The sequence below is a fragment of the Podarcis filfolensis genome (genome assembly GCF_964270895.1).
Source record: "Podarcis filfolensis genome assembly, chromosome: 1".
Classification (NCBI taxonomy): domain Eukaryota; kingdom Metazoa; phylum Chordata; class Lepidosauria; order Squamata; family Lacertidae; genus Podarcis; species Podarcis filfolensis.
This window is the reverse complement of record NC_139604.1, coordinates 130,103,923-130,123,577: the sequence shown is the minus strand read 5'-3', so window position 1 is coordinate 130,123,577 and position 19,655 is coordinate 130,103,923. Positions and strand designations below refer to the sequence as shown.

The following is a 19,655-nucleotide window of genomic DNA, read 5'->3' as shown; positions in this document are numbered from 1 at the left end:
TAGACACTGTGTTTTGAACCCGTCTTCAGCTTCAAACCTGGAAATGTCACCCCACTGCACGGAGGAATTCTCAGGCTGCGGGTTTCGTCCTTTTGGATCTTGCCCCCATTTTGACGACTCCACGCTTATGGACCTGGGGAATGGAATGTAGGGCAGTTTTGGGAGTTGGGGACCTTGGCTGTTACTTCTTTTCCAGAGCGACTCACCGCTGTCTGGAAAGATGGGCTCGAATTCCTCAAAGGCCCGTCGAAAGGTGACTAAAGTAGCCCCCATGCCCATGAAAGAGGACTGGCCAGAGGTCCCGGGCAGGGTGGCCATCTACACGTTCCAGAACCCTCAGAGGGAGACAAGTCGAAACACATTTGCCTCCTGGGTGGAAAGGAATCCAGCATCAGACAGGCACCTTCCGCCCCTGAGAGAAATGGGACAAGGGGCATATCCCACAGGTAATTCTTCATTCCTTTTTAGGGTGTAATGAAAAGGACAGAGGTGTCATTTTTATTGTACCTTCCTGATGATGAAGCGTGATATCATTTCTTCTTGTTGTTGTTGTTTCCCTCTCCATGAATTATTTGCCTAATCCTCTTTTAAAGCCATCCAAGTTTGTGCTCATCACTGTCTCCTGTGGCAATGAGTTCCACAGTTTCACTACATGAAGAGGTACTTTATTTTCTCTGTCCTGAATCTTCCAGCGCTTAACTATTGACACAATACAGGTACCTGTCCTGTACTCTTCTTGCTGCCTGCTAATAACGTTGTTGTTGTTTAGACGTTGTTGTTGTTTAGACTAGCCTAGCCAGATGAATTTTTTAGTTTATTATTCGGTTGTTGGGATTTTTGAATTTTTGAATTCTTTTTACTAATAATCAGTCCCCGAAAACCTGTTGGAATGGAACAGTCTCCACCTGCCAACAGGAGGACAGCAAGGAGCGAGCCGGTCCAAATTCTGGGGGCAGCCATCGAGAAGGCACTCTCCTGCATCCTCACCAAATATCCCTGTGAGAGGGGATGAGACCCTGAAGATCTCAGAGCTGGGGGGCTCAGGACTTGCACTCATGGTGATATCAGGGCGCTTATACACAACGCCCCCCCTTTCAATAGTGTTTGTGCCTGCAAAAGTTTTGGGACAGAGCAATCTGTGGAACGCCCTCCCACCAGATGTCAAAGAGAACAGATGACTTTTAGAAGACATCTGAAGGCAGCCCTGTTTAGGGAAGCTTTTAATGTTCGATGCATTACTGTATTTTAATATTTGGTTGGAAGCCGCCCAGAGTGGCTGGGGAAGCCCAGCCAGGTGGGTGGGGTATAAATAATAAATTATGATTATGATTGATTGCCACCTCTTTCCCATATGTGTTCAAGCGATCCTTTTAACTGGAGAGGCCGGCGGTGAACGACTTCTGCTCTGCCACTAAACTATGGTAGTTTTCGGGGGGGGGGGGAGCATGGATGCTGTGGTCCGCAAACCAACTTGTGGAAGATCCCCGTGTGCCTGCTGGATACTGGCAATCTTGCGCAGGCTGTTGGGCAAGGTTTGCAAAGTAAGGCAAAGGTAAAGGGACCCCTGACCATTAGGTCCAGTCACGGACGACTCTGGAGTTGCGGCGCTCATCTCACTTAATAATAATAATAATAATAATAATAATAATAATAATTAATAATAATTAATAATAGTTAATAATAATAATATTAATAATTATTATTCCCAGATGGGCCTTGGAATGAGGATGGTGGATTTGACAGGCTTCTGGTATGATCTTATGCAGGGCCATCTTAAGCACATCTGGCGCCGTGGTGCAAAGATCCCTCCGGCACCCCCCCCTTTCCCAGAGTTGTTGAACTTTTTTTAGGGATGGAGGAGGCGGGCAGCGGCTGGAGGGTGGCTCCTCCGGCGGGGAAGAGGCGGAGGCTGGACGTGGCGCCTCCCGGCTCAGCTGCCTGCTTCATGCCGCAGTGGCCACGGCAGGCAGCACACCGAGCGAGCGGGCCTGCACCGAGCAAACGAGGGTGCGTGCGCCACTCCCGCCGAGCGCCGGCTCAGTTTTTTCCCTTTTAGCCTTCTGGAGCCCCGTTCAGTGTTCTCCGGACTCTCACCTGGCACCCTCCAGAACTTGGCGCCCTGGCGCCCCGCGCCACTAGCCTCTATGGATAAGACGGGCTTGTTCTTTTGCATTTCTGATATATACTCAGAGTTGCAAAGTGATTTCATGCTCTTTATTCAGCTCATAGTGGTGAGGAGGAATGAATGAAAGTCCCCTCAAGGTATCTGCTTTATATACATTATTTACACAATGGGCTGCACATGATTGGCTAATTCCGGAATTCTACTGTAAGCCAATCAGGCTGTGGATTCACTTCTATCTGGAGCATGATTGGGTGGTTCCTGCCAACCAATCATACTGCTGCATTGTTCTAGGACCAATCAGACTGCTGCATTCTGAATCCTATTGTTCTAGGACCAATCAGACTGCTGCCTTTTGGATCCTGTTGTTCTAGGACCAATCAGACTGCTGCCTTTTGGATCCTGTTGTTCTAGGACCAATCAGACTGCTGCAGTTTGGATCCTATTCAACTCAGTACATAACAATTTCCATGAAAAGGTTTGTTTCCAGGTTCATTTCACCGAAAACAAGGACGCGAGCCTTTCTTTGATAAATAATAATCTTGCATGGAGCATCATGGATCTCTCTCTCCCCGACCCCCCCCCCCCGGATGATCTCATGGTAGAGGCTGCCTTGCGCACGTGAAAGGGAATGTTACCCCCCCCCCAAGAAGACGTGGAGGTGAATACAAATGAGTCCTGGGCATTTGGCAAACGACCCAGAGCGCTTTATGACAGCAAGTACGCTCACATAAAAACACCTGGCAGAAAGGTATAAGAAAGCAGATTCTGTCGGGTATTATGAAAATGTTGTTTCCTTCTCTCTTTTTTGCACAGACGTTTTAACGCACTCATTATGCCAGAGTAGAAAATCTGTGAAGCTGCTGGGCGGGGGCTCTCCTGTGCTTTTCCTCCATCCCCTCAGTTAAAAAGAAAAAGGAAAGTGAAATGGATCTGTGTGTGAGAGAGAGAGAGCTCTGTTCCGCACACAAGGGGATCCGCATCTTCTAGAGCTAATTGACTGTTTGGGGTTGCCAGTTTCCCCAGAAAGCACTCTTCCTCTCCAAGTTCTAATTTCTGGGTATTATGAATAATTTGCAAATTAGACGCCGTCCTTATTAAGTCGTGCGAAGATCCTGCAGGTGGCATAAAACGAAGCAAAAAAACAAAAAACCAAGCCAATTTATAAAAGCAAAGACAAACTGCCCAAAGGGTCAGTACGATGGTGGTGGTGGATAATAGAACTGTAGAGATGGAAGGGACCCAAGGGTCATCTAGTCCAACCCCCTGCAATGCAGGAGACATGGCCTCCCATGTCCTCTCCCCCATGCTTTTCAACATCTACATGCAGCCGCTGGGAGAGATCATCAGGGGGTTTGGGTTGGGTGTCCATCAATATACAGATGATACCCAGCTCTACCTCTCTTTCAAATCGGAACCAGTGAAGGCAGTGAAGGTCCTGTGTGAGTGTCTGGAGGCGGTTGGAGGATGGATGGCGGCTAACGGATTGAGGTTGAATCCTGACAAGACAGAAGTACTGTTTTTGGGGGACAGGAGGCTGGCGGGTGTGGAGGACTCCCTGGTCCTGAATGGGGCAACTGTGCCCCTGAAGGACCAGGTGCGCAGCCTGGGAATCATTTTGGACTCACAGCTGTCCATGGAGGCACAGGTCAATTCTGTGTCCAGGGAAGCTGTCTACCAGCTCCATCTGGTACGCAGGCTGAGACCCTACCTGCCCGCAGACTATCTCGCCAGAGTGGTGCATGCTCTAGTTATCTCCCGCTTGGACTACTGCAATGCGCTCTATGTGGGGCTACCTTTGAAGGTGACCCGGAAACTGCAACTAATCCAGAATGTGGCAGCTAGACTGGTGACTGGGAGCGGCCGCCGAGACCACATAACACCGGTCTTGAAAGATCTACATTGGCTCTCAGTACGTTTTCAAGCACAATTCAAAGTGTTGGTGCTGACCTTTAAAGCCCTTAAACGGCTTCGGTCCAGTATATCTGAAGGAGCATCTCCACCCCTATCATTTTGCCCGGACACTGAGGTCCAGCGCCGAGGGCCTTCTGGCGTTTCCCTCACTGCAAGAAGCCAAGTTACAGGGAACCAGGCAGAGGGCCTTCTTGGTGGTGGCGCCCGCCCTGTGGAACGCCCTCCCTTCAGATGTCAAAGAGAACAACAACTATCTGACTTTTAGAAGACATCTGAAGGCAGCCCTGTTTAGGGAAGCTTTTAATGTTTAACAGACCACTGTATTTTAATACTTTGTTGGGGTGACCCAGCCAGATGGGTGGGATATAAATAATAAATTATTATTATTATTACTATTTTAAAAATTGTAAAAATTATATGTTGATGCAAACACAGGATGGGCAGGCCCCCCGATGCCTTTAGCTTCTGCAGCGAAATGTTGAAGGATATTGAGTAGTTGGGTTCCTCAGCCCTCGCTTCAGGAAAAAAGCATGTTAAAAATATTATTATTTATTTATTCAAAAGCCTTTCGCAGAAACTCCCGTGACAAAGATGCTCCTCTTTCCTCCCTCTTTCTAAGTGCCGAGGTCCACTGTGCTAGACCTGAAGATGGAAGCGGGAGGACAAAGCATCATCAAACAGCATCCTCCCCGAAGACCCCAGGTAAGAGGGGGCAGAGCAGGCCAGTGACGTCAGGGGTGGGTGCCAGGAACAGGTCAGCAATAACTCACACGATGTCTGTGACATTAACTCTTTATTCAAAGAAACAAACAGCTCAGGAGGCCAGGCCTACGAAGCACAGCAACTCATCCCGGTAGATCTTGCCCCTATGAGGAAGTTCTGGGGCTTTCCCACAGTATACCTGAAGGAGAGTCTCCACCCCCATCGTTCAGTCCAAACACTGAGGTCCAGCTCCGAGGGCCTTCTGGCGGTTCCCTCCCTGCGAGAAGCCAAGTTACAGGGAACCAGGCAGAGGGCCTTCTCGGTAGTGGCACCCGCCTGTGGAACACCCTCCCATCAAATGTCAAGGAAATACAGTCATACCTCGGGTGACAGCTGCTTCAGGTTGCGGTTTTTCGGGTTGCTGACCGCCAAAACCCAGAAGTACTGGAACGGGTTACTTTGCACATGCACAGAAGCACCGAATCACAACCCGCACGCGCACAGACGTGCAGACGCAGGTTACGAACACTGTGGGTTGTGAACGTGTATCCCGCACGGATCACGTTCGCAACACGAGCGTCCACTGTAAACAACTATCTGACTTTTAGAAGACATCTGTAGGCAGCCCTGTTTAGGGAAGTTTTTAAAGACTGGTGTTTTAATGTATTTTTAACCTTTGTTTGAAGCCACCCAAAGTGGCTGGGGAAACCCAGCCAGATGGGCGGGGTATAAGTAATAAATCATCACCACCACCACCATCATCATCATCATCTAAGTCTCCTCCTCTCCTGGGTCCTTCCCAAGCAATCTAAGACTTGGTTGAGGCATCTGTCTCTGCTCTGCCCTCTTCATACCTCTTCTGGTCCTGGGAGCCCAGGGGAGAAGGGAGCTGGTCGCAGCAGGAGAGGGAGACCCCCTGACTTCTTCAGCAGCCTCCCTCATCTCTGTCTCCTGGCCCCTCTCTTCTCCTGCTGTCAGGCTTCAGGGAATCATGTCCCTCCCACTGTGGCAGCCAAGACGCAGAGAAATGATAAAAGTTCTTCTTCTTGTTGTTGTTGTTTAGTCATTTAGTTGTGTCCGACTCTTCATGACCCCATGGACCAGAGCACGCCAGGCACTCCTGTCTTCCACTGCCTCCCGCAGTTTGGTCAAACTCATGCTGGTAGCTTCGAGAACACTGTCCCACCATCTCGTCCTCTGTCGTCCCCTTCTCCTTGTGCCCTCCATCTTTCCCAACATCAGGGTCTTTTCCAGGGAGTCTTCTCTTCTCATGAGGTGGCCAAAGTCTTGGAGCCTCAGCTTCAGGATCTGTCCTTCCAGTGAGCACTCAGGGCTGATTTCCTTCAGAATGGATAGGTTTGATCTTCTTGCAGTCCATGGGACTCTCAAGAGTCTCCTCCAGCACCATAATTCAAAAGCATCAATTCTTCGGCGATCAGCCTTCTTGATGGTCCAGCTCTCACTTCCATACATCACTACTGGGAAAACCATAGATTTATATGTCTATTCATTAGAAACCACCGATGGGCTTCTCCTCGATGAATTTGCCGAATCCTCTTTCAAAGCCTAGAAGAAAATGTGACTCTCATGCTTTCAAGTTTCCCCGTACGCTATCCGGTTTAGCACTCGCGCCGAAGTTAATTTGGCAACATGCTTAGCGCAGCAGCTAACAGGAAGCTTTCGTGATGACAGGTCCCCCGAAGGCAATAATTGCACCACCGGTCCCTTAAAACAGCCGTTGCGTAGTTGAGATTGAAATTCATAGGCCCGCGTCCCGGCAAACATCCCTCAAAGCCAAATCGAATGATGCGGAAGCCCGTGGGAATCTTCTCCCCGGAGAGATCCCCGTTACCGTTCTTTGACTTGACAAGATCCCTTTGAAGGACTGTCTCTCTTCCGCTCCTTTGCCTTTTCTTCCAGGCAGCGTGGCGCTCGTCCCTTTTCATGTGAGATCCCACCAGATGCTTTTAGCTGGCTTGCTGGTTCCTTTTGCTCGGCCTACTTCCTCAGGCTTTGAAAGTCTCGGCGGTGAGAAGGCTGAAAGAAGACTGCCAAAGGCGTTCCCAGGAGGACTTCTGGCCCTGAATCCCGTGCAGATTCCTCACAGCTGTGCGCGAGGATCTCTGATGCAGTCTGGAGCAGAATGGGAAGCCCTTCTTATTCACACACACTGATCAAGCAGCTAGAAAGTTATATATCATCACCAGCACCATCCATTTTAAATGCCACCCATCTGACTGGGTTGGCCAGTCACTCTGGGCGGCTGCCACAAAGAACAGTAAAAGCACAGGGATAAATGTTTGAGACCCTAGCGATACAAACCAATTGGCCAAAGCAAAACCAAAGTAGGTTTTTCTTTCAGCTGGGAAAGTTACAAAGGAAATGTGTGTGGGATTGTCCAGGGCTCCTCCCTGCAGAGGGTTCACTCTGTACAGTGGTACCTCAGGTTAAGTACTTACTGTAATTCATTCCGGAGGTCCGTACCTAACCTGAAACTGTTCTTAACCTGAAGCACCCCTTTAGCTAATGGGGCCTCCTGCTGCCACCGCACTGCCAGAGCACGATTTCTGTTCTCATCCTGAAGCAAAGTTCTTAACCTGAGGTAATATTTCTGGGTTAGCGGAGTCTGTAACCTGAAGCATATGTAACCTGAAGCGTATGTAACCCGAGGTACCACTGTATTGTAATTGATCACATTTACAGCGCCGGAAATCACTTCTGTACAGGTGCAGTTTTCGGTGTCTGGGCATGCGCAGAAGCGATTTCCGGCGCCACGAGCATGCGCAGACACAATTTCCAGCGTCGCGCTGCACTGGCCCGGCCCATGGAGGATTTCCACGGGAATGATCCGGCCCATGCCCGGTAAGCCTTGCCAACCTCTGGTCTAGCCCTTTTATGTTTTTGCATGTGCCTAAAAAGAAGGGTTGCAGCTGAGCAGCAGAGCATGCAGGAGGTGCTGGGTTCAATTCCTGCCATCTCCAGGTAGGGCTGGGAGAGATCCTTGCCTGGAACCCTGGAGTGCCACTGCCCATCAGTGCAGTGCAGCTTCCTATGTTCTTATGTGTACGGAAAAGTTATGATTTGTGAAGAGCGTTCCAGCTGAACTGAGCAGCTGGCAGATTTTACTCCCTGGGTTCCTGGGCAAAATGGTTTGAAGAAGAGTTAGCTTTGCAGTGTTAGGTGCTGCCACCTAGTGTCCACACTCAGAAGGCAGTTTCTGCAGAGGAACAGATGGGGCTCGTCCAACTGGGAAGGAAAACTCTGATCCTAAACCTCCAAGGGTTTGCAAGGCATCGTATTTTTCGCTCCATAAGACGCACCTAGTTTTTAGAGGAGGAAAACAAGAAAAAAATATATTCAGAACGAAACAGTGGATGTATTATTTTTGCGGTTCATGCTGTGACCACAGACATGTGATCTGATGGTGAATTTAACAGAGACATCACCTTGCCAACAAAGGTCCGTATAGTTAAAGCCATGGTTTTCCCAGTCGTGCTGTATGGAAGTGAGGGCTGGACCATAAAGAAGGCTGATCGCCGAAGAACTGATGCTTTTGAATTCTGGTGCTGGAGGAGACCCTGGAGAGTCCCATGGACTGCAAGAAGATCAAACCGATCCATTCTGAAGGAAATCAGCCCTGAGTGCTCACTGGAAGGACAGATCCTGAAGCTGAGGCTCCAAGACTTTGGCCACCTCATGAGAAGAGAAGACTCCCTGGAAAAGACCCTGATGTTGGGAAAGATGGAGGGCACAAGGAGAAGGGGACGACAGAGGACGAGCTGGTTGGACAGTGTTTTCGAAGCTACCAGCATGAGTTTGACCAAACTGCGGGAGGCAGTGGAAGACAGGAGTGCCTGGCGTGCTCTGGTCCATGGGGTCATGAAGAGTCGGACACAACTAAATGACTAAACAACAACAAGAAGAAGAAGAACTTTTATCATTTCTCTGCGTCTTGGCTGCCACAGTGGGAGCGACATGATTCCCTGAAGCCTGACAGCAGGAGAAGAGAGGGGCCAGGAGACAGAGATGAGGCAGGCTGCTGAAGAAGTCAGGGGGTCTCCCTCTCCTGCTGCGACCAGCTCCCTTCTCCCCTGGGCTCCCAGGACCAGAAGAGGTATGAAGAGGGCAGAGCAGAGACAGATGCCTCAACCAAGTCTTAGATTGCTTGGGAAGGACCCAGGAGAGGAGGAGACTTAGATGATGATGATGGTGGTGGTGGTGGTGATGATTTATTACTTATACCCCGCCCATCTGGCTGGGTTTCCCCAGCCACTCTGGCTTCCAACAAAGGTTAAAAATACATTAAAACATCAGTCTTTAAAAACTTCCCTAAACAGGGCTGCCTACAGATGTCTTCTAAAAGTCAGATAGTTGTTTACAGTGTTGTTTACAGAGAAGACTCCCTGGAAAAGACCCTGATGTTGGGAAAGATGGAGGGCACAGGGAGAAGGGGACGACAGAGGACGAGATGGTGGGACAGTGTTCTCGAAGCTACCAGCATGAGTTTGCCCAAACTGGGGGAGGCAGTGGAAGACAGGAGTGCCTGGCATGCTCTGGTCCAGGGGGTCACGAAGAGTCGGACATGACTAAACGACTAAACAACAACAACAAATGCAAAAATCCTGAGAATCCATGTGGATCTGTGCTTTGTAACCACATTTTTGCGCCATTGCGGCTCCACACAACAGTGGGTGGGTGATTTTTTGGGTGCAGGCTGTAGCTGTGGACATGCTATGTCATCTGATGGTGAATTTGGGATGGCTTTGGGGTGACCCAGTGTAAAAATCCTGAGGATCCATGGGCTTTTACCTCCCTCCTCCCAGGCAGCCTCCGCTAGCATCCCTTATCTCTCTTCCGATCCCACTGATTAGCTGTTTCCTTTCAACACTGTATACAAATATTGAAAACCACTCCTCTCCTGAAAGATACCTGCTCTGGCGGGCGCCCAAGGTCTCGCCACCTCTCACCACCCTCCATTCTGGGTCCCTGGCCGCCTCACAGCCATTTCAGTGCTGGGCGGATGGCATAGATGCTTTTCTGAAGAGACATCTGGTTGAAACAACCTGAGAGCAGAATTTGCCACATTTGGGAGACAGTGACAGCTGACAGGGTCCTGCTTCCCTTCAACATACAGAACCAACACACAAAACAACACTGATTAAGAAGGGAGTTCTAGTTGTCCTGTTTATTATACATACATACATACATACATACATACCCCACCCATCTGGCCGGGTTTCCCCAGCCACTCTGGGTGGCTTCCAACAAGAGATTAAAAATACATGAAATACATGAAAACACCAGTCATTAAAAACTTCCCTAAACAGGGCTGCCTTCATATGTCTTCTAAACGTCAGATAGTTGTTTATTTCCTTCACATCCGATGGGAGGGCGTTCCACAGGGCGGGTGCCACCACTGAGAAGGCCCTCTGCCTGGTTCCCTGTAACCTCACTTCTCGCAGGGAGGGAACTGCCAGAAGGCCCTCGGCGCTGGACCTCAGTGTCAGGGCAGGACAATGGGGGTGGAGACGCTCCTTCAGGTATACTGGGCCAAGGCCATTTAGGGCTTTCAAGGTCAGCACCAACACTTTGAATTGTGCTCGGAAACGTACTGGGAGCCAATGCTTCAGCAGTACATATACTAAAATTGGAACGATACAGAGAAGATTAGCATGGCTCCTAGTAAGGGAGCCAGTGTGGTGTAGTGGTTAAGAGTGGTAGTCTTGTAATCTGGTGAATCGGGTTCGATTCCCCGCTCCACCACATGCAGCTGCTGGGAGACCTTGGGCTAGTCACACTTCTCTGAAGTCTCTCAGCCCCACTCACCTCACAGAGTGTTTGTTGTGGGGGAGGAAGGAAAAGGAGATTGTTAGCCGCTTTGAGACTCCTTCGGGTAGTGATAAAGCGGGATATCAAATCCAAATTCTTCTTCTTCTTTCAAGACTAGTGTTATGTGGCCTCAGCAGCAGCTATTTCATTTATATACTGATTGGTTGCAAACAAAACTAAACAAAAACCCTCAAATATCTCAAAGCAAAACAGTTTTGAACAGTCCAACTCTCTCTTCTTGGCTTTGCAGAAGTTGGAGCCTTTCATTCTCGCAAAGGACATCCCTGCAGACAAATTCTTAAGCCTGCCATGTGGAGGAGCAACATACAGAGCAAAGGTTGGTAGAAGTTCGTGAAGGAAGGAAGGAAGGATGGAGGGAAATGTTTATGCTGTAAGTACAGGGTAATCTTAGTGTACAACTGCATGCTGCAGTTAGCAGTTTTTAAGAAGGTGCGGTTAACATTCTGGCCATGGAAGTATCGTATCAAACACATGCACTGCTCTGCTTGGGCAAGAACTCCCAGCATCCCTGACCATTGGCCATGCTGGCCAGGGGTGCTGGGAGTCCAGCAACACCTGGAAGGCTATATGTTCCCTTTTCCAGATAGACCAGGGTTTCCCAAACTTGGGTCTCCAGCTGTTTTTGGACTACAGCTCCATCATCCCTAGCTAGCAGGACCAGTGGTCAGGGATGATGGGGATTGTAGTCCAAAAACAGCTGGAGACTCAAGTTTGGGAAACCCTGAGACAGAGGATGGTCTGCCCATCCAATAGGGCTGTTTAATTTCCATGCCCTCTTCTTGAGGAGGGGATTAAACTATTCTAATTTAGGCTAATGCTTCAATCTTTTTCAGTTTAATAATCCTCAACACATACTTCCTCCAGAGATATAATATGTAGAACTTTAGCATGGGAATCTGCTTCTATGTCCCATGGTTGCAAATACTCACTAGTTGGACCAGGTTTTGCTTCAGCAAACCAATTCCTATGCCCATTGCTTGCCCATTCCCAGGAAGAACTCTGTTTATACTCACACTAGGGATGAATGGAGTTTTTTTTTTTGCATTTTAAAGCAAATTGGTCTCGTTTGTACCTCCGGGCCCTAAGTCACAGATTGGAACATAACGATCCTTTGGTTTTTACATTTTTCTGAATTTTGCAATACGTTTCTCACCCCCAAATACATTTAAAAAGTGTGCATTTTAGGATAAAACACATTTAGGAATGAATGTATTTGGAGATTATATGCATGTATTTAAGTAAATACACATGTAAGTATGAATTTAAATAAGAATTTTCTTGTGGGCTCTTTTTTTAAAAAAAGAAAGAAAGATAAAAACCCACAGATTAATGCAGAAACCGGATGGATCAGATTTATGAATGTACGCATGCAAACCTGCAACAGACCAGAAACAGAGTGATCCATCATCCTTATATCACCGCCTAAGAATCTTTGATTTTAGAGAGCATAAGAATATAACACCAGCCAAGCGTGATTTTTGCGTCAGCTACAAGTACCCTTGTTCACCTTGCCCAACGAGTGATGGATAGGATCGTGATGGAATCATGAGTTTGTTTTGCGAAATATGGGTCTCCTCCCCCTCCTTTTCCCTTGGAAGGAGCAAGATAAAGGAGGGAAGACTGTTCTGCACCCCGCTGGAAGACGGCAGTATCTACTGAAGATGAAGATGCTGGAACAAAGGAAAGAGGTAATGGCCATGGGATGCCCTTGGTGGATTCAAGAGGGAAACGTGGATAATTAAGTAAAACGATGGAACTTCCGTTTTGTGCATTAGAGAACACCACTGCAGGAGGGACTATGATAAGAGATGGTATCATTCTGAATGGATTCACTGCCATAACCATAGGCTTATGACATTCAGTTGTTTATCAGTTCCATTAATTGTAGAGAAGTCAATCCAATTAAACAGATTTTAATCGATTTGTTTTATTTGACCGATTTAAGGGGTTTTTTTTTATAGCGCGACTGTATACAGGTCCAAATCAGAAGTGAGTTTGGTGGGATTTACTCCCAGGTAACCTCCATAGGAGGGACATGGGTGGCGCTGTGGGTTAAACCACAGAGCCTAGGACTTGCTGATCAGAAGGTCAGGGGTTCGAATCCCCGCGACGGGGTGAGCTCCCATTGCTCGGTCCCTGCTTCTGCCAACCTAGAAGTTCCAAAGTAGATAAATAGGTACCGCTCCGGAGGGAAGGTAAACAGCGTTTCCGTGCGCTGCTCTGGTTCGCCAGAAGTGGCTTAGTCATGCTGGCCACCTGACCCGGAAGCTGTACGCCGGCTCCCTCAGCCAATAAAGCGAGATGAGCGCCGCAACCCCAGAGTCGGCCACGATTGGACCTAACGGTCAGGGGTCCCTTTACCTTTACCTTTTATCCAGGTCCAAATCAGAAGTGGGTTTGGTGGGATTTACTCCCAGGTAACCTCCGTAGGACTGCATCCTTAGGGCCAGATCCAGCTACATAGTTGTGCTAGCGGCAGCCAATGCAACAATGTGTGCGAGTGTAATAGAGCTGTCTCCTCTCTCCTCCCCGCACTGCACCCCCCCCCCATTGGCTCCAGGAAGTTGAGATAACACCCAGAATAGCACACAGGGGGAAGGAGAGGTGTGATCGTTTCACCAGGCAAGCAGAAATCTTTGTGCCAATGAAGCACTACTTTGAATTCCACCCAAAGTCAAATAATCTACCAATTAAATGCACATGTGGGTTAAAACAGCATTGCAATCTGTTTTTAAGTGTGACTTGTGTTCCTTGTGACTTGCCCCGAGACCTTAGGGTGAAGGGAATAAAATCAAAATAATAATTATTCCTATTCTTATTATTTCTGAAGAAGGAAGTCTATTTTTTTTCAAAACTGCAATAATGCTTGCAGTTCAAACACTGCACCACCCTTTAGTTATAGCAAGCGACCTGCTGCATTCTTTGGAGTATCTCTTTGATGCAAAAGCTAAGGTCAAATTTATTCCTACTGAATTGGCGTGGCACCCTCAAAGGATCATGGGAACTGTGGTTTGGGGAGGATTCTGATCACAAGCCTCTGGCAGCTGCACTACAGCTCCCAGGTTCCCCTGGGGAGAGCAAAAGACTGCTAGATCTGTTTAAGGCCCTTCTGTGCATATAACTAGCTATTTATAAACCCAGGCAGAACTGAAAAGATGCTTGCAGCAGGAGGCAAGACTTAACAAGCCAAAAGCGAGGGACCTCAGCATCAGCGAAACTCTTGGGTGTGTGCCGGGAAATAATAGCTCCGAAGATGAGGAGCTTCTTGCCCTTGAGCGTGACCAGACATTTGACGGAGACCATGGTAAGTGATACTGGGGAGCTGAGCAGGTTTTCCGGTTTAAGCAACCTGCTGTGGTTCACACTGCTGCAACTGCCATATAATTAAGACACCACTTCCCGCACGGATCACGTTCGCAACCCGAGCGTCCACTGTAGTTTAGTGCAACAATTGGTCAAAGAAGCATACTCCAGATCCTTCCAATAGCTTGTTACTATGAGCCTGGCCGCTAGTCAAAGAGAACTCCTTAAGAGATTTGAACTGTTAAGTTAGCATCACCTCCCACAAAAAGACTGAGAAGTGCCAGCTCTGGACATGTAAGGACGTTTCGTCCGGTAATTGCATTTACATATGCTGATCAGACAGCAAGTCCCAGAGCTGCAAGATATATCGGCATTCAGGTCAAATGTCCACAAGTCACCAAGTGCCATTTTGTGACTTTCCTGATTGCCATCGGGCAACAAGGCAGAAGGTGGGAAAGTATTTTCCACTCCGATGTCAGAGGTCCAGTCCTCGGCTTGATAACACAGTAAGCGTAGTTAATTAAAAAGGATGATTTATTGTCAAATCAAACAGATAGCTCCGGACGACTTAACACGGCTGCCGCCATCATCAGTCAAGATGACCCTTCTTAAGAATGCCTCCCACATGGCCAGAAGCAACTGAACTTTCGCTTCTTATGTCTTGTGTTTTACTTCCTATCTTGCAACCCTCCCATTCACCGAGACCTCGGACCTCAGCTCCCGCCTCTTCCCCATTCTCTGAGAGGCTGTCTCATAACTCTTTCCTGCCTGTTTGTGCTTCTGGCGAGCTTTGACTGTGTTCTAGCCTGTTCTCCGTTACTGTCTTATCAGCTTGTATGTCAAGGTCAGGAGGAGCCAGAGTATGCAGCTTTCCTCTGTCTGACTAACATCAAAGCAACCTCTCTGATCCTGGCTATTTTCTGCAGTTAGCTGCATACTTTTGCTTGGCGCTGGCTCATTCCTGACACCCGAGGACCACATTTGTTTCTGGGCATCCTTCCCAGGGTCATGTGGGGCCAGAGGCGAAAGGGGGCGGATCAATGGATGCAAATTTGTACTGAAGGCTAGTTTCTGCCCACACATCCAAACATCCCTGGTCCTGCTTCAACCGAGGCAAGGAAGAGGCATTCTCAGAGTTCCAGGACACATTCCAAGCAAGCAAACACATTTCAGGTACAAAACAGCACTAGTGGGGCCTGGGGGCACTTCCAAGGGCCTGGTAGAGAGCCCTGGAGGGCCACATTGAGCCCCCAATCTTGGGATTCCCCACTCTTCCTCTAGGCAAAACTACTGAAATTGATGGGCCACTCCAAGGTAGCCAAACCCATTGTTGTTGCTGTTGTTGTTTAGTTGTTTAGTTGTGTCCGACTCTTCGTGACCCCATGGACCAGAGCACGCCAGGCACTCCTGTCTTCCACTGCCTCCCGCAGTTTGGTCAAACTCATGCTGGTAGCTTCAAGAACACTATCCATCCATCTCATCCTCTGTCGTCTCCTTCTCCTTGTGCCCTTCATCTTTCCCAACATCAGGGTCTTTTCCAGGGAGTCTTCTCTTCTCATGAGGTGGCCAAAGTATTGGAACCTCAGCTTCAGGATCTGTCCTTCCAGTGAGCACTCAGGGCTGATTTCCTTCAGAATGGATACATTTGATCTTCTTGCAGTCCATGGGACTCTCCAGAATCTCCTCCAGCACCATAATTCAAAAGCATCAATTCTTCAGCGATCAGCCTTCTTGATGATCCAGCTCTCACTTTCATACATCACTACTGGGAAAACCATGGCTTTAACTATACGGACCTTTGTTGGCAAGGTGATGTCTTTGCTTTTTAACATGCTGTCTAGGTTTGCCATCGCCTTTCTCCCAAGGAACAGGCGTCTTTTAATTTCGTGACTGCTGTCACCATCTGCAGTGATCATGGAGCCCAAGAAAGTAAAATCTCTCACTGCCTCCATTTCTTCCCCTTCTATTTGCCAGGAGGTGATGGGACCAGTGGCCATGATCTTCGTTTTTTTGATGTTGAGCTTCAGACCATATTTTGCGCTCTCCTCTTTCACCCTCAATAAAAGGTTCTTTCATTCCTCCTCACTTTCTGCCATCAAGGTTGTGTCATCTGCATATCTGAGACAGTGTTGTTATGAAGCTTCCTGTGGCGACCAGATACCCAATGCTGTTTCTTTTTATTAGGCGATCGGTGGAGTGGAGAATTTCCAAAAGATCTTGGACCTTCTGAACCCCAAGGACAGAGGGGTAAAGTGGAGACATGGTTGCTAAAGCAGCAGGCGAGAAGGGAATCTTTCTGGGATGCATCAAGCACGGACTCCGAGAACTGGGAAGGCGACTTGGGGAAACCTCGCCGGAGACCAGCCTTAGTGAGGACTAAGACGGAGAGGATCGCTCTGTTCGACGAGTTTTTTGATAGAGAGTTCTGAGCCAGAGAGTCCCCAGAAGGAAGGTCAGGTTGGCGAGGAAGACGGAGCGAGCCTTCAAGCCAACAAGGGAGATGTCATGGCGGCTAAGAGACCGACACCCTCCCATCTCACTTCTGCCATGGACTTGCAAGCTTCTTTTTTGCTCTGCAAAATGGGGGGGGGGCGGGTTCAACAGCTTACCTTACAGGGTAGGTGTGTGAAGCATTGGACATACTTGGAAGTGTTATACCAATGCTAAGTATTATTACAAAGCCCTCAGTGGCCCGAGACCAAAGGACCTGCAGGAGTGACTATATCACCAGGGGAGGCTCTGTTCTTGATGCTTCCTGGTTGGCACTGACCCAATGACAGGGCCTTCTTTGTGGTGGTCTCTTTGTGGAATGCCTTCCCTGGTCAACTGAGTCTCTTTCCCTCCCTTCCCGACTTTCAGGAGAAATTTAAAGGCACCCCTGTTTACCCAGGACTTTGAGGGCCAAGAGACCTTGAAATTAGGAGCTGCGAGGGAAACGTGATTGCTTTTCAATGTTGTTATATGTTCTCAACGGTTTAAAATGGTTTCTAAATGTTTTAAACATGTGTTTTATTTTAAACTGAATTGTTTCAACATTTGCTATGTTTGTCACCTTGGGCTCCTTTGGGCAGACGGGCAAGATACAAATTTAATAATAAAATAAAATTATAAAACCCTGGTTCAGCTGTTGGCATGGCTTGGTCAATAACTAAACTAAGTGGCATGGGAACCGCAGGTTTTGCTGCAGTGCTCTGCTGAGATAAGCACATTTAACAGCCTTTATTCAAGCTCAGCCGAGTATAGTCTGTTGTCGCAGCGACTCTCCACGATTTCTGGTGGAGACTTTTGCCATCCCAGCTACCTGAGATAATTACCTGTTGAGTGGAGAGTTACCATTTTAGCAGAGCTGCTAAAAGCTGCAGCAAGCTGTCAAGCTAGCTGGTTTGGGAGTCACTCCTGGTTCTGGTGCAGCTCAAATAAACGAGCCCTTGCCTTCATTTTCTTTGATTCAGGTGGATGTCTAGGGCAGCTCGGAAGGGTCCTCGTGCAAAGGTAGAGCCCTGGCTGGAAAGCTTAAATCCTGCCGCCACTACACTGGAGAGGGATTGAAGAAAAGGAAATATGAATTGGTCCCACCCTGTAGCTTGACCAATTTTGGCTAGGAGCGGCTAGGAGCCAGGTAGAGTCACAGATCTAAAAAGAAAAAAGGTGTAGACTCGCACACACTGGCCAGCTTCCATTTTGACTTGAAATGTTTATGTTGGGCTTCTCTGAAGCATGTAAAGGCAAGAGTGGGCTGGGGGAGCGCCGGCTCATAATGGTACCCACCCGAGAGGTGCAAGAACTGCTCTCCGGCCCATTCCAAGCTGAAAAAAAGCAGTGTAAATCACTATCAGTCTTTGAAAAGCTGGCACCACTGGTCAAGCACTTTGGTTGAATGAAACGAAATCATTTTATGTGTGTTTTGAATAAATGTGCAATTAATTGTTACTGTTTTGAATTTCATGGTGCTATTTGTCATGTGACAAAGAGACATGAGAGCAGAAGCAGCAAAGCAGGCTGGGAAGTGCTGGGACTGCACAATCATTTGGGCTTACTAAAGTTAGTCAGGTTGCGGGTCCAGCGTTTTATGGATGGCGAATTGCTAAAGCTGGAAAATCAGGGTGTTGTTGGTGAGGACCTTGAAGGGACTGAAGGTCCAGTGGTGAGGCCATGTACCGGTGCAGCAAGGAGCAGAAGCCATGTCAGTTCAGCAACCTGCAGCGTTTATTAATCTTGGCAGCACTGCCCAGATGGAACGTCTGAATGGTAAGAACTACCTGACTTGGGCTCTCAAGCTTGAACTGGTTCTAAAACGTGGTAAGACTTTGTGCCAAAGAAGGATAGAACTTTCTTCATGTATGCAACAACAGCAGCAAGAATACTTATTGCAAAGTATTGGAAGACACAAGAGTTACCCACCCTGGAAGAGTGGCAGATGAAGGTGATGGATTATATGGAATTGGCGGAAATGACTGGCAGAATCCGAGACCTGGGAGAAGAGTTGGTGGAAGAAGACTGGAAGAAATTTAAAGACTACCTTCAGAAACACTGTAAAATTAATGAATGTTAAAATGATGTTGGACTGAAATTAAGTGGCATTAGCAACAAAGTTAATAAGAATATGCAAAAATGAATTGTTAAATGGATGAAAATATAGAGTTATAATATGTTAAGATATAGAGGTAAGATAAATGAAAGAGGGTAAGGATTTGCTGATTTGATTATTTAAATGGGAATACAAAAAGGGGAGGTGTGAGGAGGCCAAGGAAACAAGCTAATGAGTTTAAAGTTACTAAAAACGGATTTGTTTTTTAATTCTTTTTTATCTATTTGTTTTTTGTATTTTTATTCCTCTTTTTTCTCTTTTATGTATTTTTCTGTCTTCTTTTTTGTATCTTTTTCTTTCTATGTGACTTTTTTCTATTTTGTAAACTTACGTTTTTGTAAAATCTCAATAAATATCTTTTAAAAAAATAAAATAAAACGTGGTAAGACTTTGGCACTGTGTGGAAACTGGTTTGAATCATGTTGTTTATGAAGAAGTTTATTTTAACTCAGTAAAGCTTTTATTCTTTAAAACTCTGCATCATTAATTTACGCTGCGTGTCACTATTATCTTCCTTAGTGGGTTGTGCAAACTGCTGTTCTGGACCATGCTTTTTATAGGGTAGATTAGGGGGCACTGGGGGTGAGTTTATGGAACCAGGGGAGCAGTGACCTTCAAAGGTTTGGGAAGCACTGGTGTAATTCAGCTTTGTGCTGTGACGTACATCCTGTCTGTGCTTGCCACATGGTATTAATCACTGTATGATTCCCCACTCAGGTCCCCCTGTGTGCTGTTCTGGGGGTTCTCCTGAGCACCCGAGCCAATTTTCAGTGCAGGGGTGGCGGGGGAGAAAAGCTAGGGGAAGCCCCACTGCACATATAACTCTGGAATATTTGCAGATACCTCCAGCCACCTTGATGTTTTCATGATTTCCTGTACTGTTCCCTTCACTCCCCAGGTTAGGGTTCTGGTACTCCTAGGTGAGGCTGAAGTGGGATGCCTCTGTATGTTTTGACCTGGCTCAAATAAAGGAAATTAATGGGCTTTTCAAACAAAGGAATAAGCAACTGTCCAAAAGTGAAAAACAGTATTTATTTCTGTATAAGGGCTGGGAAGGGAACTGGCATGTGCTTTGAAAAGGAGAGAGAGAGGTCCGGCTTCATTTCAGTGAATCAATAAGTAAGTACCTGACATTTAACCTTGAAGGAATGTTTCCTTTCCTCACAAGCAGCTTAA

At 47.5% G+C, this 19,655-nt stretch overlaps 1 protein-coding gene across 1 annotated transcript in view; it reads left to right on the top strand.

Annotated features, from left to right (window-relative positions):
* The window catches only part of LOC310762905 (solute carrier family 35 member F4), a 164,408-nt gene extending 146,587 nt beyond the window's left edge, over positions 1 to 17,821 (top strand). The window contains exons 8-12 of the mRNA XM_083614595.1: positions 4,656 to 4,738; positions 10,818 to 10,904; positions 12,187 to 12,276; positions 13,730 to 13,892; positions 16,076 to 17,821. Coding sequence (XP_083470721.1) covers positions 4,656 to 4,738; positions 10,818 to 10,904; positions 12,187 to 12,276; positions 13,730 to 13,892; positions 16,076 to 16,320 — 668 coding nt within the window. The 3' untranslated portion in view covers positions 16,321 to 17,821. The remainder of the gene's footprint in view (positions 1 to 4,655; positions 4,739 to 10,817; positions 10,905 to 12,186; positions 12,277 to 13,729; positions 13,893 to 16,075) is intronic.
* Positions 17,822 to 19,655: the final 1,834 nt, after the last annotated feature.